Source organism: Clinocottus analis, unplaced genomic scaffold, assembly GCF_023055335.1.
Source record: "Clinocottus analis isolate CAN_PGR_092001 unplaced genomic scaffold, fCliAna1.0.p SCAF_5, whole genome shotgun sequence".
In the NCBI taxonomy this organism is placed as follows: Eukaryota; Metazoa; Chordata; class Actinopteri; order Perciformes; family Cottidae; genus Clinocottus; species Clinocottus analis.
In genome coordinates, this window is record NW_027176207.1 from 19,412,751 (window position 1) to 19,437,216 (window position 24,466).

Genomic DNA, 24,466 nt, shown 5'->3' on the forward strand with positions numbered 1-24,466 from the left:
TTTTGAAAAAATCTCTCTTAACATTGTAACACGCGTGTCTCAGTGTCTGACACTTAAACGTTACATTTTTGGTAATTGTTCATTTTTTTCTCTTTAATATTACATAATGTATCGTAACTACAAAGTTACCCGTGGCCCGTGGGTTCCTTTTTGATGATATGATACTCTAATTATATATATATATATATTCTATATATATATATATATATATATATATATATATATATATATATATATATATATATAAAATTATATATAATATTTCATAACATTCAGCGTGTATCTCTTATGACAATAATATTCCTTGAAGCTAGTAAAACATTGTTATGTCAAGAACATTTCGGTCAATAATCTCTTTATTGTATCTATATAGCCTATAATATAACATAGTGTACAGCCAGCGTCTTTATTTAAATGTTATTATACCTAAATGTTATTCTAATATTATGTTTTTTGACTTGTGATACTCAAAAGTGAGTTCATGAATCAACTCCCTCTGTAATACATTTGTATTATTTTAACAGTTTTTATGTTATATATATATATATATATATATATATATATATATATATATATATATATATATATATACATATACGTATATATGTATATATATATATATATATATATATACATATACGTATATATGTATGTATATATACATATATACGTATATATGTATATATATATATATATATATATATATATATATATATATATATATATATATATATATATATATATATATATATATATGTCATATTTTCGTAGAACTTCAAAACACACTATTTCTGTAACTGCATGAATTTCTTTCCTGGGGTCGCGCGCAGGGAGCTGCAGGCCAGCGCGTTTCCTTATAGCGGGCACGCGCCCGCTATAAGGAAACGGCTGCTCATTGCCCATGATTCTCGTTTCCGGTTATAAATAGGAGCGCGCGCCACCGTGAACGCGCCTGAACCGAGAGGGCAAAGTTCAACACTTTATTGCCGGTAAATATTTGAACTCGTGTTTCTCTGGTGAGGAAGTCCCGTCTTCTCCTTGTTAATTAGAGATAGTGCCAGGAAATAGAATCAAATATAATGTCTCTCTCAAAAACAGACACGTTGATTTAGAGTCAAAGACGAGAATAAGTCAGAAAAGTTTAAAAAATAAATAAATGAATTAAGCTTTAAAAAAAGCCAAAACATCTACATGTGAAGATTTTCACCTTTTTTTTTTTTCTGGCCATTTTATGACGTCACAACTGATGATGGTATGTTTTCATGGTGGCCCAAAAAAAAAACTGATGAATCGGTTTGATTAAGAAAATCATCTGCAGATCATTTAAGAATGAAAATAGCCATTTTAAATCACAGCATCAAGAAGAAAAGCTGCAGCCAAACTAAGACCTTTTATGATGAGTCATATTACTCACTAGGACACGACTCCTCTGGTTGTATAGAAGTCTATGCTTCATGTGTTAAAGCTGCATTCTCTCTCCTGACCACCAGGGGGCGACTCCTCTGGTTGTATAGAAGTCTATATAAATGACTCTACTTCTCTCTTGATGTATTCCCTCAGTAAACATTGTAAACATGAGTTTATGTCTCAATCTCTAGTTTCAAGTGTTCTTCAAGACAGCATGATTTTCATTTAGTATATTATGGTCATTTAGAGTCAAGCTTTAGGGGCGGGGCTACAAGATGATTGACAGGTTGATGTGTCCAGTTTGGGAGTTGTCTCCGGTTTCGTTCCACAACTTTAACTTGACCCTGGTTGGAAAGAAACAAGATGGCGACGGCACACGAAATTACAGCAAACTAACTCAGCCGCCATGGGGGTTAGGTGTGGAGGTCAACGGGGGCCCTTCAGCATCACATTGGCCCCGGGGCCCCATGAGAGGTTAATGCGGCCGTGAGCTCTGTACAGTCCTGAGCTGTGACGTAAATCAAGGATAGAGACCAGGAGCCAAATAGCATTTGTAGATGAGATAAAAGCTCCAAACTTTCTTGTGAAACATTAATAAATATGTCTCCTCATAAGAACGTAATACACTTGTAATTGAGCGGATCGTCACTACACTTCTGTGGTAGACATGGCGACCGTCTCGCCGAGGCCTTCGACCTCAGTGCTGCTGCTGCTGCTGCTGCTGCTGCTGCTGCCGCAGCGGCTCGTCTGAAAGCTGCGCTGCAGCTGCTGCACCCTGTAAACACTCCCAGAGGCCGGTGTGGATCCAAACCTGTAGTTGATCCATGAAGCGGCCTCTAATACAACGAGACTGACCCTGCAATCGAGCAGCAGGGGGGTCTATTATGGCGGCACCAAGATGGCGCTTATATCTCTCTGGGTGTGAACACAGGACCGCACTCATCCGGCTGGACAAGCAGAATGTTTTGGTTCTCATCTTCTAGGAAGCCTCATTGATAGGACATATTTATAGATGTATTTTAAGTGCATCAAGACAAAACCAGTGATGTGGAATATGTTGTGATCTCTGCTTCACGTCTGCATCATTCTGAAATCCAATTCCTCAAACTCTAAGAGAACAAAGGAAGCCGGCTGGATCCTGAGTCGCTGCTCAATTCCTTCATTAACTTCTTTCTGATCAAACGCTGCCATGAAACTCGCACCACAAACAACAGCTGGAGGTGTTGTAATGTTGTGTGATCGGCTGATGACGTAAAATGTTGAGATGTCAGACCAAATCTACCATAAGTCGATACATTTGTTACTGATGTAAACGGCCAAATATACAATTGTGTTGTGGATAAAGTGCTTAAGAAAACGTGTTCGCAATACAAACACAGGCGGATGATGAGCTTCCAACAATCGGACTTGCTAACAACATGGCCAAAACTTTGTGGACACGTATATGCAGTCTATATATCAATAGATATATACTTATATACATATTTTTGGGGCTATAAAGTAAGTGCAGCATCAACGTGTCCTCACACAACTGTTCATATGATATCTTACCGATTATGGCTCTGCGGTGAGCAAGGTCGGTCTTCACTCAGAGGCTCGGTGGTTCGATCCCAGGCTCCACTAGCCAGTGTCGCTGTGTCCTTGAGCAAGACACTTAACCCTAAATTGCTCCCGTAGCTGCGCCTGTTAGATCATCCTGATGTGGCGCATTGCGGCTCCTCGTCAGTGTGTGAATGATGTCATGTAGTGTTAAAGCGCTTTGAGTGGTCGGAAAACTAGAAAAAACATTGTACAAGTACACGAGTCCATTTGCCATAAAGCTGCTGCTCAGTTTTCATGCAGCAGCACAGTGTTTTCAAAATAATCTTCCATCTTCACAGGAAACAACTCAGTTAGGTTGAGCCAACACAACTACTACAGGTTGAGGTAAAGCTCTTTGTTTGGGTTCAAACGACGACTGAAGTGGCATTAATGGGTGAACGGCCATTTTCTGTTCCCCTCCCACCGCGTGTGCTCTTCATACTTCCTGGTTCGTGAACACATTAATATACAAAACCTGACTAAGTGGCTTTGTTGGCGTCAGCTAAGCAAGTTTTGTTTGTTTTCACAACATTTATCATGTTTACTGTTAAAAAGTGACTCTGAAGGGTCGGACGAAGCGTCAGGATGTGACGAGATAAGAGCGTGTTGTCACATCATAGACATCATCGTATGTCACATAAACATCATATTACGTCACGTCATAGACAAAAGCCACCCCTCAAAGGAATCGTTTCTTACCAACCTGTTTGCAAATATAGGACGAATTGCAACTCAATGACACAATTTTCTTAACGCACAACCCTCCACAAGTGGTTCGGTCCACTTCATTTTACTTGGAGGGTATAAGATGTTTTTTAATTAATATTTTTGCATCGTGATAATTTAAAGGAATACATCTTAAATAAAATTGAGCATCATAACCTGAAGCACGTGTCCTCCCATATCTCTTAGTGTTTCGTACATTCACAGCATCCCTTAAACCCGATGAGCTGCGTACAACCACCAGTTAATGATGTCATCTTTATGAAGTCCAACCTGATGATTTGAATATCAAACCGCTCAAAACCAACGACGATGCCGCGCCGCAACCGGGACACGCTGTGATTTATGGAGCCGGAGATTTATTGCAAAATCACTGGATCACATTGTCAAAACAGCATTTGGCCAAATATCTGCTGCCGCTGCAACAACATGAATTATTATAATGATATGTGTGTCTCCAGAAATGATGTAATTACCACCTCGGTCTCACAGCTCTTACAAAGCTGTATGACAGTCATTTTGAGATTAGTGACCGAGTGTTTGTGTGTGTGTGTGCGTGTGTGTGTGTGTGTGTGTGTGTGTGTGTGTGTGTGTGTGTGTGTGTGTGTGTGTGTGTGTGTGTGTGTGTGTGTTTAAATACACACTACAGAGAGCAGTGAGTGGCTGAGTAAAGAAAGAAGGTCTGGTTCAACGTACTGTATTTATTTTAAAGGAAGCCATTTATCTGACTTATCTTTACTCATCAAAACCAAACCCCATCGGTGGAGACAACAAAACAACAACTGTTCAACTCTTTAGAAAACACTCACTTGAAACAGGGAATTCTGGGAAATGTAGGAAATCGCTTCTGCAAACCAGCCTTCAGAAAACTGACCACAAAGTGGGGAGATCACAATTGTCTAAAATCTCATTGTGCGCTGTCGCTTTAAGAAAAACAGCAACAAAGGTTCCCAAATGTGTATATATATATATATATATATATATATATATATATATATATATATATATATATATATATATATATATATATATATATATATATGTATGTGTGCATGTGTGTGCGTGTGTGTGTGTGTGCATTCCCATGGTTTAGATGAAGAATGAATTGGCATTTGTTGATCCGATCATCATCCTCATCGTCTTTAATTTTGTGCAATACAAAATAAACGAATGACATCATCATCTTATAGATGAAACATTTAACATCTTATGTACTTCAGTATTTTAAAGTAAAGTATTTCTACAAAGCTAAAAACATGCTATAGGCGCTCCTCTGCTGCTGATACTTTACGTCAAAAAAAAAGCGTTTTCTCTTTCTACAAAAAAAGCTACTGACGACGTATTTTCAAAATGGAAGGAGACAACCGTGAAAAGCCTTTTACACGTTTTTCATCAGCAAAACAAAGGACGACAGTGTGTTTCTGTCCACGCGGATGAGAGCCGTCAGTGGCCGCCACGTGGCGAGCCACCGACGGGCCGCGTTTGATCAAATAACAAATGTTCAGCTCTCGGCTGCTTTCTGGCATCGAGCACCGAGAGCCTGCAGCCAGACGAGCCCCCACACGCTAAACGCTGGCCTGCACCCCCCCAACAAGATTGACTGACTATGACCTTGTTATCTTAATTCGTCAGTTTCAGATTGTAACTACTACACACGCACACACACACACACACACACACACACACACACACACACACTGGAGGAGAAATATGGGCCGCTACTTGGAGGAGGCCCAGAAAGCCTCTCTCCTCCTGCACACTGTATCTCTCTCTTCATCCTGCTGACGCTTTATGCCGGGGAGAATTATTATTTTTCCATCTCAAGGTCTGCGAGCACACGCACACGCACACACACACACACACACACACACGCACACATACACACACAGAAAGCCCACCAGGTCCGTCCCACTCATCTATTCTCAACTCTGTTCCTCTTCCACTCTTCTTTTCTTTCACTCCCCTCCACCTCTGCAATCTCGAGTGTCCTCCCCGCCGTCTATACCGCCTCTTCCTCATTTCATCATTCCTCGTTCCTTCCTTCCCCTCTCCGTCTCTCTCTCGCTGCCTCTCCGGGCTGCTGGCGGTGCAGAATTAGTAGGTGAAGCTGAGAAAAGCGGCTTAAGGAGCCAGAATCCAGGAGGTTCACCGATGGGAGGCCTGCTGCTGGCCATCAGCTGAGGCCAATTACCTGAAGGGGCCACATCTGGCTCGGTCTGGCCCAGCTCGGCCTTGTAGGAACTGCTGTCTCACTTAAAAGTCCCCCTCCTCTTCCTCAGAGGACAGGCGGTGGTGGCCTTGGAGTGAGACAATCCGTCAATGAATTTGAAGTTGATTGACAGAAATCAATCATTGTAATTCACGTTTCAAGGAACATTTTTCAAACATTCGCTGCTTCGGCTGGACTTAAACCGCTGCGCTTAAACGGATGAACACAAAACTAGTACTCCATGTTGTGAAGGTGCAGCGTGGACGGTTGGGACGCCTTCAAACCCTCCACCATTGGAGCTGCGTCTGCAGCCGTGAGGTTGCAGATTAAATCAACTGAAACTTCCCCGTGTTCCCAACCTGAAGGAGAACCACGATGGAAGACGATGCAAAAGGCCGTCGCCGTTTGGTTTAGATGATTATACACTTAATAAAACATACTTAATATTAGTAATATTCTATTTCTGCTAATACGACTCCTTAAAAGCTGCTCACTGTACCTTTAAATAGAGAACGGGTGTTAGCTTAACCACTCTGATGGCTTCACTGGGATTTCTCCTCTTTCCTGTTACATCAATAATGAAAATGCAAATGCAGACTAAAGGAAACAGGAAAGATGAGCTGTAGAAGCAACAGACACGAGTTACGTACAAGAGTTTAATGAACTGGGATCCAACGCTTGCAGGTGAATTTGGTACTCTGGTGTTTATATTTTCCCACTAACTTTCACGTCGGACAGCAGAGTTTCATTTGGTATCAATCTTCACATCTAAATTTCTAAAAAACAGTGAATAACTTCCCAAAACTTACCACTATTCCTTTAACTAGACTCTGATTATATTGTAAATCTTCATTATGGTAAAAAATTAACTGCCTATTTCAAAACAATTAACTGATTCGTAGCGACGCCGTCATCCGACAGCCCTGCAGGCATTCCCTCGCCTCACGCTTCTTACGTTAGCTTCTCAGGCTAAAGCTACGCGGGACGACGGAGAGGAAAATACTTTTTGCTCCATATGTTGTCCGCTTACGTCTTGCAATTCAATTTGCAATCACAGAACACTGAAATAAACCAGATAATAATGAGCTTGGAGAAGCTGTAACCGAACAATTTGGGCATCATTTGTTCTGCCTCCACTTGACTAATTGTTGCAGCCGCACACGCACAACCACACACACACACACAGAGAAAGGACACCGTTGCACAAAATCTAAGTTTTATTTTCTTCTTAAAAAATAGTCTGTGAACATAAAAATAAGAAATCAACTGGGGGGTGTCTATGAATCAATAGGAGATGATATATAATCAGATTTCATGATATCTAATCAGCTTTTATGACGAGCACTGCAGAGTAGTGACTGAAAGCAGAGAAACCTTCCGACTGAAGAGCAAAACATTACATTGAAAGTGCGATTTTGTCGATGAACTTGGCCATTTTGATGTCCCGCTTGGAGAGTCCCCCGCAGTCGTGCGTCGTCAGTGTGATCTGGACCTGCGAGGAGACAGAGGAGACACCTGCTCAGGTGAGGGGAACTTCCTGGAGTCTGCTGGTTGGCGACGAGGCCGAACAACAGAACAAAAACACCCGGTGAAACCGCAGCATTCATATCCTCTTTGCACGAGTTAAGCAGACCGAATACAGAGCGTTAATTAGTGAGCTGCACTGATATTGTCATCTTTGGACAAAGTCAGGCTAGCCGCTTCCAGGGTTTGTGCTAAACTAAGCTAACTGCCTGCTAGCCGTAACTTAATATTAACCGTGTAACCGACGTGTCTCCTTAAACTTCTGTGTTCTGTACAACTAAAAACTAAAATACGTCTCGAGGTGAAACACATTTTATCCTGGATTTGTTTTGGAAGGATCGGTTTCAAATGGCGCGAAGATGTGCGTGGAGAAGAGTTCAGGGAGTCGGACCGATTCACACAGCTTTCAGCACGGAGACCGCTGAAACATAACCAAGTAGTTGTGTTGCGTTTTGTTCCAAACGTTTTGGAACATTTTGTTTCCCTCAAGATTTGACCCATTTAATTGAGCATTTACTTGCATGGGAACCACATTCTGTAGCGGCGAGCAGTCATGAGCGATATCGAGCGTCTCATCTGAACCTCAGCCAGTCAGTGAAAAACCTCCCAAAACCTCAAACTATTCCTTTAGGCGCAAGACTCTGAAGAGATCGTACGTTTGATGAAAATAATCTTTTTTTTTTTTTTTTACACCTTGAGCTGATCAACACCCTCGCTGGTTCCAGGCTTGGTGCTAAGCTAGGTAGCAACATTTCCCCCTAAAATGTTGAACTATTTCATTAAGCCTTGATCAACATTAAGCCGGCTGCATTTGACTCCAACCACTGAGATTTTCACTCAACCAATGAGGTGAGCGGCTCCGACCCAGAAAGAAAAATGCGCTTGTAAACACACAACTTAATATTGAGCGCCAATAAAAGAGAACATTAATGAATATGAATGGGATATTAGCAGTAGCTCAGTGTGCATCTATTTCGTGGAGGCCGAGGCTCCGTCAGAGTGGATTTACGAGCGAGAGGCTGGTGGTGGAAAGAGCTGCTGGGGCCCGGAGCCCCGCGGCACGGCCCGGCAGCCACTTTAATAAAGAGTGGATTAGGAGCCGCATTCCTGTCAGAGCGTCCCGCTCCGCCACGCCGTAACTCAGCGGCTGCAAACTAATGCGCAGAGATTTTCGGGGGACTGGGTTTGTCATATCAACCGCTACTTTATTCCTGAAGGGCAGGAGGACGGGGAAAAGCGTGAGCGTCGCCGAGGGTGGTGGTGGTGAGGAGGGCGGGGGGGGCCGAGACACTCGCGGAGCTTTTCGCAAGAAAAACGACGGGATTAGAGCGCGGAGCTACCGCGGGGGTTCTGCCTAGCGGGAGTGCGTTTCGGGCTTTGAGCCGAGAGCTCAGAACCAGCGAGGACTGTTTGACACGGGGCAAAGGAACGACTTCATCCGGGTCCATTGATCTCCGTGTGCCTGTAATTTGTCATAAGCCGAGCGTAGCGCTGCGAACGTGGCGGCGACTCAAACCACGCGGCCGCGATGAGGCCGCGATGAGGCCGCGAGGGCCAGGTTCACCGTAACGGACCCCCGAACGAACGGAGCGCTCCTCAATCACTTTTACAAAGTGTGATTTGGGGAAAGTTATTACCTTGTTATAAACATTGAACCATTCTGGGTGATGGTTCATCTTCTCCGCCTGCAGAGCCACTCGGGACATGAAGCCGAACGCCTGTTCAGGGAGAAACCACCAGCTGTCAATCAAAAAACAAAATACTCTACGCAATACTTATTAATGCAAATAATTGGCAATATACAATAACTGTTGAGAACATGTCAAATAAATGAGATTTTAGATTATTTTTTTTTTCACTATGCATAGACAGATGAAGATAGTTTATTAGTTTTATTAATTTATTACCAACTGGGAAATGTCACCACAAGAAACTACACTTTACTGTACGTAGCAATGCAAACACTTAGCAGTTTACAACAGTTTTTGCAATAAAGGCTTTTTTTTTAATCCCTGCATATAAGCGTCTGTATTGCTGTGAGATGGACGACATTTTGCAAGTAGAGCTAAAATAAATATGACGATAAATTAGTGCAGATATGAGTCCTGAAGCATGAGAGTGTGTGTGTGTGTGTGTGTGTGTGTGTGTGTGTGTGTGTGTGTGTGTGTGATCTGCTACAAATACAAAACAAATCTGTTAAGCAGCTCGCAGGTGTTAAAATTAACTGTGCCGCACTAGGTTTTTAAAATTTTGTGAAACTATTAAAAATAAATACTAATTATAAAATCCTCCTGGAGATAATTTATAAAATCATCACGCTCCATCGCAACAAATGTTAAGCGTCATCATTCAGTCAGTTGTTTGAATAATAGATTAGTGATTTGGTAAAAAAATAAAAATAAATAAATCGCAAAACTATTGTGACATATTTTCCCAGAAGCTCAAGGTGGCGTCTCCAAAAACGTCTCGCAATTCAATTTGCAATCATGGACCACTAAAATAAACCAGATTATATTCAGATTGGAGAAGCTGTAACCCAATAATTTGGGCAATAATAAGAATAATAATTCCTAATTGTTGCAGCCGTAAGATGAAACGATCCAATCACGAAGCTGCAGACGGACGAGGAGCACGAGGACGTGCACATCCACACACACACACGAGACACGAGGACGTGAACACACACACACACACACACGAGGACGTGAACACACACACACACACTTCATATTTCAAGTTCGGCATGTGGCTCTCTCTCCAATCACAGGCCATCCAGGGAGTGATTATGGTTATTTCTAATTATCTACAAAGAGGAGAGTGAAATCCCTCGTCATGCCCACAGTGAGGAGAGCAGGAGGAAAGAAAGAAAGAAAAAAAAAATCAGGTAGACCTATTTCAGAGCAATTTCCCACTGCAATCTCAATTAAGCCCCTAAATACTTCCTCCCCGCCTAATTAAATCAACTGAAACGCCATTGTTTACGGCCGCGGCCGCACCACCTGACATGACGGAACAGAATTACTCTCGCCGAAGAAATTAGTGCGTTGTAACCAATTTCTGGAGACGTCCTGTTTCGGCGAGGCCGGGCGGCGCGGCGAGGCCGGGCGGGTGTGTAACACGATCGGCCGCTCGATCAAATTGGTTATCAGGGATGAAGAAAAAACGTCTCCCGATCAATTTAAGTAATTGGCATATTCCTGCAACTTGACCCCCACTGGCACCAATTTGGAGAGCGAGGCGGTCTGCCTTCTCTCAGCGCTCATTGACTCTAATGGAGACGGCTAAGCAGCCTGTCAGGTCAGGTGTTGTCCAAACATGCTCTCTCTCTCTCTCTCTCTCTCTCCCTCTCTCTCTCTCTCTCTCTCTCTGGGTCGAGCGCAGGATAATCTGCTGCTGAGGCACTTTGAGTGACAGGTAAAAGGATTCTGTGTGAACACTTAAGGCTTCCTGCACATTGTCCCATTTCAAAACACCGCGTTCCTCGACGAAAGAAAAAAAAAACTCACTTTCCAGCCTCGACTGTTACGCGAGCGGTCTTTTTTTTTTTAAGTAATAATTTTCATTATTTGTATTCTTGCCAGCCTCATGGCACCAGCTCATGGTCTGCATGTACGACGTGGAGGTATTCCTCGTGACGTCAACCATTTTGTAGCCTCGAGTTTGGTGTTTTTTTGTTCGTCGCCATTTTGGATTTTCTTTTTAGCAACCAAGAGGGAGGAGCCAAATGCAAAAGAACCGCTGAGTGAAAATATTTACAGCAACCAAAAATGTTCGTTAACTGAAAAAAAAGCAACTATGAAAAGGTTAAACTTTTAAGACGTAAAACAGAGACGACTCCCAGACTGGACAACGCCGTGACATCACCCTGCTAATCACCTTGTAGCCCCGCCCCTAAAGCGTCCCCTGTTTGACTCCAAATTATTGTAATTTACTAAATGAACATCATGCTGTATTGAAGAAGACTTGAAGTTAGAGATTGAGAAAAAATAAATATCAGCTAAAAAATGCAATCAGCCTCTTTGTTTAATTTCTTGACAAAAGTTTGAGTATTTTTTAATTTTTCAGTGTTTTTGGTCCAAATGCTGCATGTCGATCATCAGTTTCATGTTCATTTCCTGCTGGAGAACAACTGCTTTCAGGCTTCTGGCCTTCGTGGACCCGCATGTGTGAATACTGAGTGCACTTCCTCATTTAATACAAGTCACACGGCTCAAAAAGCAACACCGTCACAATAACACAGCCGTCAGTTCAACGACATCGCGGCAAACATCTGCCGCCACATCTGCATGATGCGTTACCACACATTTAAAACTTTCCCTTCAATTCAGTTTTTCATTCAAGACGTAGAATTGTTCTTCCAAAGCCGGCTAACGGCACGAAGACGTTTGCCGGTGATTGAGAACAAATGTCGTATTATAAAAAGTGTGTTTTCTATTCCGCATGTTTGAATCCATTGGATTGGCGAGTGGACCAAACCCCAAACGGAGCTTAAACTCACGATCCAAACTTAATAAGTGCTGCACAAACTGCTTTCATCAAGCCGGGTGTCACGCTTCCTGCAGGAGCAACACGTCCACGTTCACTCAAAATGCAAGACGACGACGCAGAAAGACGACAAACCAAACAACCCGCAACCCTAGAAAGGTCCGAGATATCGGGTCCCTCGGGGGGGCAGCGAGGGGCGCAACACTACCGGAGAAGTAGCGGTCTGTCACCTGAAAGGTCACGTCGACGACCTCCACTTGGGCCAGACAAGGAAATAAAAACCAACAATCTGCGCACGCTGCCGAGGCCGTGAGGTCAACGGAGGTCAAGGACTCGCCCTCCTCGGAGGGCTTCGTCTACCCCCGTCGGGTGTTGCGCGGGCCACACGTCTCGGCCGCCCCTCCAACCGGCCCGACAAGCTGCAGCTGTCAGGAGTCAGATAATTTGACATGACATTACGCAGACGGCCCCCTCCACCTCCCCCATCTTAAATAATCAGAAACACCCGACGGCAGAGCCCCCCCCCTCTCATTCCCCCCCACAAACGCGCCAGCTTTTTTTTTGAGGAGCCGATTTGGTGCTATTACGGCATGATTGTCATACAACACTGGATGAGACAACTTGACGTGGGTGCTCTTTCTCTCTCCGTCTCTTCTGCGGCCGAGGGCTGGAACCCGGGACTCGCTTTCAAACACATGTGTCTGTTATTTACAGATCGGTTTTCCACCGCCGCGCGGTCCAGGGGCTTAGGAACGCCTGCTCCGTCCTGCCAGGACTAAGTGCATGCAGATTGCGCCTGCTCTGACAGACACACACACACACACACACACAGACACACACACACACTCGCGTGCACGCTGAAGCATGTGCACATACGCACAACCTTCCTCCTGCAGACGAGCCGCTCGCCTCCCGTACACACCGCCATCACTACCCGATGATTACCCCGCGAGCCCCCCCCCCCCTGGAAAACCTCCGCCGTGAAAGGCAAGAACGCTGTGAATTGGTGGTCATCATGATGATGATGATGATGATGATGATGATGATGATGGCGACCACCAACTCTCACGTCTCATTTCTCGCCTTCAGAAGCTTCCAGCTGGCCGGACAGCACCGCCGCCCCGCGATGGGTTGACATGTAACCGAAAGCAAAAATATCGAGTAATAATTTGGAGGCGAAAGCTGCCAAGAGAGGAAGTGCGAACGTCCTAATCTTCACGAATTATCGTTCTCAACGTTGGGAAACGCAAAGCAGAGCTCCAGCTCGATACCCTGAAGGTGATGCAGCGACCGTCATCCCGCGTGGACGCCGCTCACGCCGCCTTCAGCTGCTATTGGTGCAACGGGCGTCGTGTCCTGGAAGGCCCGGCTTCTGCAGACCGCGTCACTCACTGCGGGGTTGAAGATACCTTTGGGCTCGTCAAAAGGCGGCAGACGTCAGGGGCATGTTGGCTCAACAAAGGACCGATTACATCACCCGCTGACGGGCGCCACGCCTCGCTGCTTCCCTGCAGACATCTTTCACAAGAGGAGCCGAGTGTGCGACGCCTCCAGTTCCATTTTGGAGACGGACGTGGGACCTGAGCCGCGAGCAAAGGGCACGGTGCGAGCGCCTGTGTTTGCATGAGGGTGTAAATACCAGAGTTTAGATAGAGTTTAAAAAAAGGCTTTCAAAACTATATTTTAGTTTTAGTTTTTGCAGGGTGGTGAAGTTTATTTACACTAAAGCTCTTTGTGGGTTTGAATTTCTTCAAAAGCAATTTACTCAAACTTTTATTGAACAATTAATTGAGTTCGATGCTGATTTCTTTGTCGCATAGTGTCGAATCGATCCAGTCGTTCTCAAACTCTGGATTCAACAGTATTACTTTTATTCTAATACAACACAAAGGATGCCACGATAATGTAAAGAATGTTCAGTATTGTTGACTTTATGATTTACCCAAATAACAGAATAACTTTAGTCTACATATTTGGAAATCAAGTCTTCGATTGGCAACCAAAGTCTTTTCACCGGCAACAAAAGTCTTCATTCGCCAACAAAAGTCTTTGACCGGCAACTAAAGTCTTTTCAGCATCAACTAAAGTCTTCGACCGCCAACAACAATCTTTGAACGGCAACCAAAGTCTTCGCCATAAGTGAACTGAGACAAACGTAACCCCAATGAAGGACGGGAGGAAGACGTTCACAGAGGAGCTCCACAGATGCCCTGCAGAAGGAACTCCAGAGGAAGGAGAACCAGCTGGAGGAGCAGATCCACCTGAGGGACCCGGCAGTCACGGGGCTCTGCTCGGACAAAGAAGGCCTCGCTCAGAAGCTCCAAAAACCAGCTGTCGACAAAACCAGCTGAACTCCTCTGGAGCGAGAAAGCTTGGCGAGCTCGACTCAACGCTCTGGAGGAGAAGTTCACGAAAGGAACTGGCCTTGAAAGAACGAGAGTAAAAGCTTGGCAGGCCAACGGGCAAAGAGCGGGACGGGAACTTCAAGGAGGAGCCGGCCAAGAAGGATCTGTGGGAGGCCAAATTAAAACAGGTGGAAGACGAGAGGAAGGATGACGACCTGGTGGAGACACGACAGCGCTCGCAGCCAAACGGATGCGAGTGAAACAGAAGGAGGAGACGAAGATGTAGAAGAGGAGGAGAAACGTCTTGTCCCGTAAGACGAGGACAGACAACGAAAGGCCGATGAGAAGAAGAAGAAAATGCTCTACTTCAATCAAACATAAAAAAAAGTTAAAATTTTTTAAAAAAAAGTACAATTGTTTACTCTGTACAGAGAGCTCGTAGGCATACTTAGGTTTTCTGACCTTTATGTCTAGTTTAGGACCATTTCTTATTCATTAGTATTACATATTTGACAAGATTACACAAGTAAAATATTCAGATAAATACTTGAAACAAAGTTAACTGGATATATATATATATATATATATATATATATATATATATATATATATATATATATATATATATATATATATTTAAATCTTCACATACAGATTAAATTAGAATGTTTTATTTAATAAAAATGTCAGCTTCAGTCGAAGGACAACTCCTTCAACACGAGCAGAGCCACACCCAGACGAGAGGCCGAGGCTCGGGGAGATTTGGTGGAGAAGATTGAGCCCCGAATACTCGAAACGCAGCAGCGCTCCTCTCAGTCTCACAAGTTGGAGGCTTCCAGGAAGTTTCTCCGCTGCTTCTTATGCGTTTATTGCTTTGGGGTTTGTTTTTCCTCAAAGTTTGCGTGACATATTTTTTAATTTTTTTTTTTTTTTTGCTGCTCTAGGTTTTTTTTGAGCACGAATACAACTGCAAATGTTGTGACTTTGTGTTTTATTTATTTATTCTACAGCAAAGCATTTGACCTCAAACCCGTTTCTTCTGAATACCCGACGGCTCAATTCAATATCATTTTTAATATACAATACGTGAGTTACTGAGAGGTGAGGAGGACATGAGTGCAGCAATACATGAGTGAATATTGCACAAATACAACAATATATGCATCATAATGGTCAATATACCCGTACATCGTATCTGTACAACGAGGACTTTTGTGTGTGCTTTTGCTGATTTTATTTGGTTTGATTCCTGATTTTAATGTCTACATTTAAAATAGTTTGCATAGGAAGCCAACTTTTAATATTTCTGTTGGTGCAAACTCGGCTCACGTCTTTGGAGTCGTGGCTGTGTGTTGTTCCCTTGCTGCACATTTAGATAAAGGGTTGATTATCCAGAGGAACGACCGAAGGTTCGCTGGACTTCATCGTCCAGCTGATGAAAGGACTCGGAACGTAATGAGAAACTTAACAAATATCAACAAAAATAGTTTGGAAGATTACAAACCCCGTCCTTTAAACTCAACCCTTCAGCTCATAATTTGTCCCATTTAACCGAAATGTACTAATTTGTCGATTAATTGATCAATAATTTACATAAGATTTCAGAAAAGAGAAAAAGAAAAATGATTTGTCAACTAATAAATTAATCAGCAACTATTTTTGAGAGTAAATTAATCAGTTTAAGCCATTATTAAAGAAAAGAAAAATATTTTCTGTTTTTTTTTTACACCTTTATTGATAATTACGAGCATATAAACCAACCTCTAATTCATCAGAAAATCTGATTATTTTGCGCTTAAATTCTTATTTAAATGTCAAAATACTGAGATGTTGGGATACCCTACACCTAATGCAAAACGTGACATTTAAATCTACATAAAAAAAAACCTGAGAAAATCCGTAAATCCTCATGTTCGACTTTTGTTTTTTAAATTTTCTTTCGAATTTGTCATTCATCCATTTTCTTGATTAATCTATAAATGTGGAGATAACTGAATGAATCATCATCAACCCTGTTGAAAGCTTTCCCTTCCTTACAGCTCCTTCTCTTTGCAGAGGGACTCCTCACAATAAACACACACATTTCCACCCAAAACGCAGCTTTTGAAGGATGTTTTCCTTCCTGCTCTTCACTGTACGACCGAGTGTTTGTGGGCAAAGACCGAATGCCGTCGTTGTCGGCTTCAGCTTGCGTTGCACGGCGGTTGAGCATGCACAGCTCACCTTTCCTACACACACACACACACACACACACACACACACACACACACACACACACACACACACACACACACACACACACACACACACACACACACACACAACGGCATCTCATGAGGCGACCCATTGCGTCGCATGAATGTTTCCACTCCGCCGGCCCAGAAAACGCAAAGCAGATGTCGTGTGTAAACACACACAACATGCAGCGCGACGCGTAAACAATATCAGTGACTGCGACTTAAAGAAAAGAAGAAGAAGGAAGAAAAAAAACCTGCAGGATTCCAATCAAAAGTTACAGTATTAAAAAGACACGCACAGATGTTTCCACATGTGATTGCAGAGGGATTCGCACTCCAGACGGAGGATTGCACCTCTCAGAGCTCGTTAGAAATAACTCGTTTACTTCTCAAGACGACGGGCCGCTATCGACGCGGCGTGAACCCACAAGCTGCAGATGAATTACAGAGCTGCTGCTGCTGCTGCTGCCGCAGCGTTTCCACTTGCTGCAATCAAAGAAAAAAGAAAGGAAGAAGAAGAAAGCAAATCCAGCTGTCATGTTCTTTCCCCCAGTTCATTTGCAGCTGCGAGGCGGCCCTCCGAGTGGATCTGTGACGCTTTACCGCCGCCTACAGGCCGCGAGAGGGAGCGCGAGCGGGGAGCTCGCACAAGAGGGGATTTGTTATTCTCATTATAAACTCTCGGGGATCTGATTTCCTCAAAGCCCATCACTCGCAGATAAGTGGCGAATGGAAATCAGCCAGCGTGTCGCTCCTCGTCTCCATCCCCCCCTTTCTGGTAAAAGCCCTTCAAGAAAAGCCATGGGAGTAAAAAAAAAAAATTTAAATGCATCTGGAGAGAAAAAAAAAATTAAAAAGAGAGAGGAGGGAAAAAGAAAGACAGACGGTAGGAGAGCTGCCAGCATGTCAAATTGGAACAACATGAGCTCATTGCCCAATAACATGGGGCACAGGGTGGGAATGAGAGACACACAAAGACAGAGATGGGTGGCAACCAGTACAAAAAAAAAAACCCTGAAAGCAACGCACATCCAGCAGAAGGAATGATGGGGTTGTTAGTGGTTTGTGAACCAGATGAGACATTTTAACCAATTTGATTGTTTGTGAAAGAAATCATTCTGATCGAAGCCCCCAATTGCTGCCAACTGGGCCGCCTGGCGCGCCTCAGCGTAATGCGGCCTGACGGCTCGGGGTAAGAGGAGAGGCTTTGGAGCAGATGGGGGAGGTCAGCGCTCGCCCCCCGACTTCAAACGCCGGGGAAGTGTAAAAACAGACTATTTCGGGGGCTAAAACAACTAACGGCGGGATTAGAGGAAGTCCGCTAAGTGGCCTTGAGATGTTGCAGTTTATGTCCCCCCCCTCCGATGCGGGGCGGAGGGCCTCCTGATGCTCTGCCAGAAAACATTCAAACATGACTTTTAGTGTCTCTTTTTACACCCAGAAGTAGAAGATCTACCACACGGGTCACAGGGAGCGGGACACGGCTGAGACGGTCGCCTGGAAATTGCAAGTAATGCAATTCTGTGGTGGGTTTCTTGTAACGCGACAGAACAGGAAACAGGGAAGTTAAATGAAAACATTTCCAAGTTGTTTGCGGCGATTATTAAGAGGTAGACCCCGAAGAACGTACTCTGGCAAATATGTTTTCACGACAAAAGAATACTGCAAATTAAAATCTGTGGGAACGCCGACGTAAAATGAGAAGTTTATGCTTCATGTGTTGAAGCTGCATTCTCTCTCCTGACCACCAAGGGGAGACTCCTCTGGTTGTATAGAAGTCTATGCTTCATGTGTCAAAGCTGCTTTTTCTTTGCAGGTAGAAACAAAAAGAAGAAAAAAAATCTCAACTGCTGCACCTGCAAGCAATCAGCGCGTAAACACCATGAATTTGTGCGTTTCCGATGGTTAGCGAGACGGACGTGCGTCTGGCGCTCTGCGTCCTGATCTCCATCAAACAGACCTGCAGCCAGTTTACAGCCAGAGACCCAAAACACCCCCAAACACCCCTCAGCCCAACGCAGAGCAGATGGATTACATTAAAAAGCAATGACATGTATTTGGATCAATATTGAGATTAGCTTTTAGCTACTTGTGCATCCAGCTCGTTGATCCAGTGGTGGACTCAGATGTTTTAATGCCGCCAATATGTCAAAAGTCTATTTTTTTTCAAAACAGAAACTGCTGTGTGCAGAACTCTTTGCTAATTCAGAGCCGGGCCATGTGGCCGAGATCTCGGTGACGATACACACCACAGTATACCAGATTTTCTGCTCATTCAATTAATAAATAAATGAATGGAATAACCATTTCATACCCTTGTGTGAGGTAAAAAGTATGTTCTCATATATTTAAGAACTTGACTGTGAAATAATCAGATTGTTATCAATTTAGACGACGCCGTGGTCCGTCATGATGATGTCACGATGATGTCATAATTGCGTCATATTGAATCTTGACGCAGCTATTTGAACTGACGACCGGCTGCAAGAAACGATGTTATATAGTGAACGCTCAGCCTAAATTTGAATCTTGGCCCTAAATCCAAGGATTAACCTGAAACTTAACACAAGAAAGAGACAAAATAACCACACACACACACACACACACACACACACACACACACACACACACCTGATTGAAGGTTTTAAAGTGAAGCTCTTTGAAGATGGCGTCGCGTTCCTCCACCTCCACCCATCCTGTGGCCCTGAGGTCCATCACCTGCTGATCCCGGTCGGCAGCTGGGAGCCAGTGGGAGTCTGACGACTGAACACACACACACAGACACACATTTCAGTGTGTGTACACCTCATTGTTGTTGTAGTAATTACATTGGAACAAGCACTTACTCTGTGTTTATTCTCTCTTCTCAATCTGCAGTGGTTTTCTCTATCGGCCACATTTATGTTTCAGATGTAAATCAGGGAATAAATTCCTATTTAACAACTTTAAGTCTGTATGTATATATATATATATATATATATATATATATATATATATATATATATATATATATATATATATATATACACACAGATGTCAGTCTTTGAGACAGTTACCTGAGAGCTATTCGTGCTTTGTCCGCAAGGTGGCAGCCAAGAAGCGATAAATATTCATATTTAACAGAGCGTGAATTATCCATCGGCAGTTTAAATAAATAATAAATAAAATCCCCTTCACCAAACTTATTATAAATTCAAAATCAGTTTGGTATTTGTTAGTTTGAGTGCAAAGTCACACTCACATTAATAATAATTTAAGTCGTGGCGGACTTGTCACAAAACTGTCTTCAATTCGGCAATTTAATAAACAACACATCGTAACTTAACCTCGAAATGTTCAACTTTATAACAGAAACGTTCACTGCCAGTGGAATAGAGGCGCGAAAGCACAAATGGACTCATTTCAGTGGATATTTTCTATTTATTTTTTTCTCGTGAGTTTAAATCTAAATGACTTATTTACGCCGAATTAAAGAATAGCCTTAAATGAATCCAAAACTGCAAAAAAAAACGCTCATTTACACCGTATATTTCTTTACATTTGAGCTTTAGACGTTAAATTCAATTCATTTCGAATGGAGTTTGGTCTACGTCTTTTTGTTTTACACCGACGCGTCTACAAGTGTGTACGGTCCTTTGCTCGTCTCACGTGATCACCCTCGCGCGTGCATAACTCCAGTTTTAAAAGGCATATGGAATAAGACGCGTGCACGTGCTCGTGCCCGTGCCAAAGGACCGACTGCCACACTGCGACACTCACCATTTTAGACGCGTGGTTGTTGTGGAGCGGAGGCAGCAGCAGACTGCTCAGCCTCAGCAGGCGGCTGCAGAGCCACGAGCCGCTCGGCCTCGCGCTAAACATTAACCCAGACATGACCGACGACTCTCGGCTGTAACCCGCTGCACTGCCGCCTCCACTGCACTCTGCCCCGGTCCTTCCATAGCTGTCCAGTTCACTGCCTGATCAAAACCCTCGTTTTCCATTCGGGGTCCGGTTATGCTAAAAGTGTGTTTTCATGTAGTATATATATTAAAAAAATCTGTGATAATATTAATGTAAAAATGTAAATATATTTCAGTAGCATTTTAATCCATATATTCTTCCTGAAGACAACCCTTACATGAGCATTCATATATTTGAAGAATACCATTTAAATCATCTTAAAAATTCGGAATTATTCTTAATTTGGTTTAATTGTATTTAATTAGTGGACGACAAACCACTGCAGCGTTCACCTCATGTGTTCTGGCTCCCTACCTCCCCGTAGTAAAGCTTCTTTTTTTGCAGTTTTCCCTTCAGGGCTATGGCTGAAAGAAAATATCTCATCTAAACAAGCGTCTAACACAGACAAAAGCCCCGGAAAGTCAACATTTACAAAACATCACTTTCTTTAATATGAATCAAAATGGCTCACACGCATTTATTTCGAAACGTCAGCAAGTTAGCAACTGTTAATTATTTATTTTTCACAAAACAAATTAAATCGTTCGTGTCCGGGGTGACTTGCAGTCTCAATCCTGATGCTCGTGCTCCTGTCCCGGTATGAGCCAGCGGATGCTGTCCGTCCGCAGGATGGCATACGTAGTGAAGCCTGCGATGAAGAGGATGGAGAAGACCAACAGCCAGTCAATGCTCCTGACCGGGACGCTGAGGAGGGGGCCGAGGCGGTCTGTGTCGGTCACGTTATTGTCGGGGCCGACTTCAAACCCTAAGAGCACAGGAAGAGTTTGGCTGGAGTCATACTTCAGTCAGCCGCTTTCTGTTCAGCTATTTACCTCCAGTTGAATATTTTATCTTACTATGAATTAAATACACATTAAATTGAATGGCATCTGACCACCAGAGGGCAACTCCTCTAGTTGTTTAGAAGTATATGCTTCATGTTTTAAAGCTGCTTTTAGTAAATTATGGTCACTTAGAGTCAAACAGACCATAAAGCAGGGGATTCTTTAGACCGGGGCAACAAGTTGATTGACAGGTCTCTACCGCCACATTGTCCGGTCTTGGAGTTATGAGTGTTTTCAATTCATGAAAAGCATTCAATTACACTTAGCTCCGGCCTCTTACGCTCGGTTCGTACCTGTCTGGTTGCCGATGAAGGAGGTGAGCGTCTCCAGCGTCCTGTCGGTGTGGTTGAAGCGAGCCATGGGTTTGGCCCCCTGGAACAGCAGGATGTTGGGCACCGCCACGGTCCCGAACCTCGTGGAGAGGCTGGCGGAAGACGCGGCGCACAAGACATGAGAATGATTAACAACATGAAGAACATAATGTTCCAGACAATTCTCTGATGTCTGATGTTGCGTAGACATTGTTGTGTTTTAGAGGGTCACATGGAGACATTGTTGTGTTTTAGAGGGTCACATGTCAAAGAGTTAGGAAATCATTGGTCTAAGGATACGGACACATGAAGTGACACATTAAATGAGCTCATTAATGCCCAAAAGCACAAAGAAAACCCTCTTGTACAGTTTGTAGATTGCTCACCTGCTGTGCTGCGAGGCATCCAGTGCCAGGAAGTGGATGCCGGGAAAGACTCGGGGCAGGGCGTTGAAGTGAGGGGCCAGGCTGGCTGAGAACTGGCACCAGGTTGTGAAGAACAGCACGACGGAGCACTCGGTGCCGTTGGCGTTCAGGTACTCCATCAGGTCCTGAGAGACGCGAGGAACAAAGAAGACTTTGGATTCTGGATTCTCAGATGGAATTTCAGTTAAGGAGTAAAATAACATTTAAAAAAACACCTGTGTTTTACAATAAAAAGAATTGCAAGTAGGTGTGAAGAGATTTACTGCAGAAAAGCTGTGATGAAACACAAACAAAGCCCATCCCTCAGACGGCAGAACGGATACCTGTGACGCGTTCAGGACGTGAACGCCGAAATGTTCAATTCCTGTGACGTTCCTCCTGTCGCAGGTGACCTTGTAGGTCTTGGCGGTCTCTGTGGCGTTCTGCTCCTCAGTTGGCGGGAGGTCGGCGTGCACCATGTCGAGAGTAATCTGAGGGGGAAACGTGCAGATGAAATCATCGCATGAGAGAAAGAGAAGTAATACTTAAATTATGAATTGATTATCAATATAGCAGAGCAGATAACATTTCTGTTGCTCACAGAACTGACTTACTCATCGTTTCAGCTCTAATGGAAGTTTCTCCGCATGATTTTAGCTTCATTACCTTCCATGTTTTGTTTTATATTTGATTAACAGATTTCATTATTTGATTAATAATCAGAGTTACCTGCTCCGACGGTTCCTCGCTCATGTCCTCCATCGCAGAGGATCCGCACCGGCCGCTGTACTCATCGCATGGCGGAGAGAAGCCCGACTGGAAGTCTTTCACATTTTTGGGGAACAGGGACTCGATGTCGGAGGGGTCGATGGGGGCTTCGGTTCCCATCACGGCATCCGCCATCTCCGCCGTCTTAAACTGCCTCTTCGGTGGCGAGTCCATGTCTTCTAGCTCCACAAATTTGGGGGTGTTTTCCATTTCAGACACCGCGTCCTCCGACAGCATGAGCTCCAGTGACTCGTCATTTTCTAAAAGGAGCGAAAAAACGATGTCAGGACAGAAGACATTTCTCTCACGGCTATCACTCTTATTTTACTTTAGAAAGTGTACAACGTTTTAAAGGTTTGTCTCAAGATGATCTCTTCTTTGTAAAGAAATTCCTCTTATGTTTGCCATAAGTTTAGAGTTGAAAGGAAGATGCAGTGCAAAAGTGAGCATTCAGATGCCAGTTAATAAAGTAATGCAACATTTTACACATTAAACATTCACTTAGCATGAAAGTAATGGTTTTATTTTAAAGAGGCGTTTGTTAACACCAGGTGACAATAAGGTCAAAACATACAATTTCGGAAAGACAGCATCATTAACTTTTTAAAATCCATGTATATATACATACACACACACATATAAATTGTCATGTTAATGTGTTTATAAACGTTTTATTAGTGTAATTACTGCTCCAACGTTTCTATTAATTTAGGATAATAACCACTAGTTTCATGGTTGACATCTTGAACGCATCATTGAGACAACGAGTATCTTTTCGGTATATAAATATAATGAGCAGCATCACAAGTCAGCTCTTAGTCGGTGTTTTCAATTCAAAATATAAATGAATATTTTTAAAAAGCTGCATCTCTCTTACCTTGTGCAGTCACCGCCGAATACCTCAACACATCAGAATGATACAACATGAATATCAAAACACACCGAATGTGAAGTTTATTTGACATTTTCGTCATATTCAATTTAATAGTGTTCTCCAAATTTAGCTAGACGTAACCGTGAACGGCCATCACGACATGTTGAGGCGATGTTTTCGTCGAGCGAAGCCGGCGGGGGAAGAAGATACATGTTGCACCTCCGACTTCCGCTTCCGGTCACAGAGACGGCTTCCGGGGTGACTCTTCTCAAAAACTCGATTGAAGTCATACTTTCGGATTTACGTTGAAATACTCGATTGCTTCACCGTAATATAACTAGAAAGAGATAAATAACTAAATATATGATTATCTCGTATTGAAAATTAGGAAAATAGTTGATAAAAGAACACCTGGCATTATGTTATCTCATGTGATTAATTGATAATACATGAAATGATTGCACAACATAATGTCAAATTTGATTTGATTTGATTTTCATGCTGAAATGGTACTGATTTGTATAATTTCCTTCATTATTGTGTGCTAAATTATCTATCTATATATATATATATATATATATATATATATATATATATATATATATATATATATATATATATATATATATATATATATATATAAAAGAATCAGTATCTATGTATACAGTATAGGTTAATGTTGTTGGTATCCCGACCTAACTCAATGGTTCCCATTCTGGGGTCCCATATCTTCAAAAGTGGTTGAGATGCCTTCTTGATTTTAAAGGGAGTAAGACACCTTTTTAATATACAACAGATCTAATAATTATAT

At 43.0% G+C, this 24,466-nt stretch overlaps 2 protein-coding genes across 2 annotated transcripts; both read right to left on the minus strand.

The window, feature by feature from the left end:
• Positions 1-7,124: 7,124 nt before the first annotated feature.
• On the minus strand, positions 7,125-20,437 carry LOC137802124 (pterin-4-alpha-carbinolamine dehydratase 2-like). Its single transcript, XM_068599719.1, has 4 exons — positions 20,271-20,437; positions 19,143-19,274; positions 9,082-9,162; positions 7,125-7,412 (listed from the first exon to the last, which is right to left on the minus strand). Exons 1-4 carry the CDS (start codon positions 20,382-20,384, stop codon positions 7,317-7,319), a joined length of 423 nt encoding a protein of 140 aa, XP_068455820.1. The 5' UTR covers positions 20,385-20,437; the 3' UTR covers positions 7,125-7,316.
• Positions 20,438-20,952: 515 nt separating this feature from the next.
• txndc15 (thioredoxin domain containing 15) lies at positions 20,953-23,872 on the minus strand. The gene is made up of 6 exons (XM_068599716.1): positions 23,659-23,872; positions 22,743-23,041; positions 22,358-22,504; positions 21,996-22,159; positions 21,592-21,722; positions 20,953-21,219 (listed from the first exon to the last, which is right to left on the minus strand). The coding sequence occupies exons 1-6, from the start codon at positions 23,753-23,755 to the stop codon at positions 21,023-21,025; spliced, it is 1,035 nt and encodes a 344-aa protein (XP_068455817.1). The 5' UTR covers positions 23,756-23,872; the 3' UTR covers positions 20,953-21,022.
• Positions 23,873-24,466: the final 594 nt, after the last annotated feature.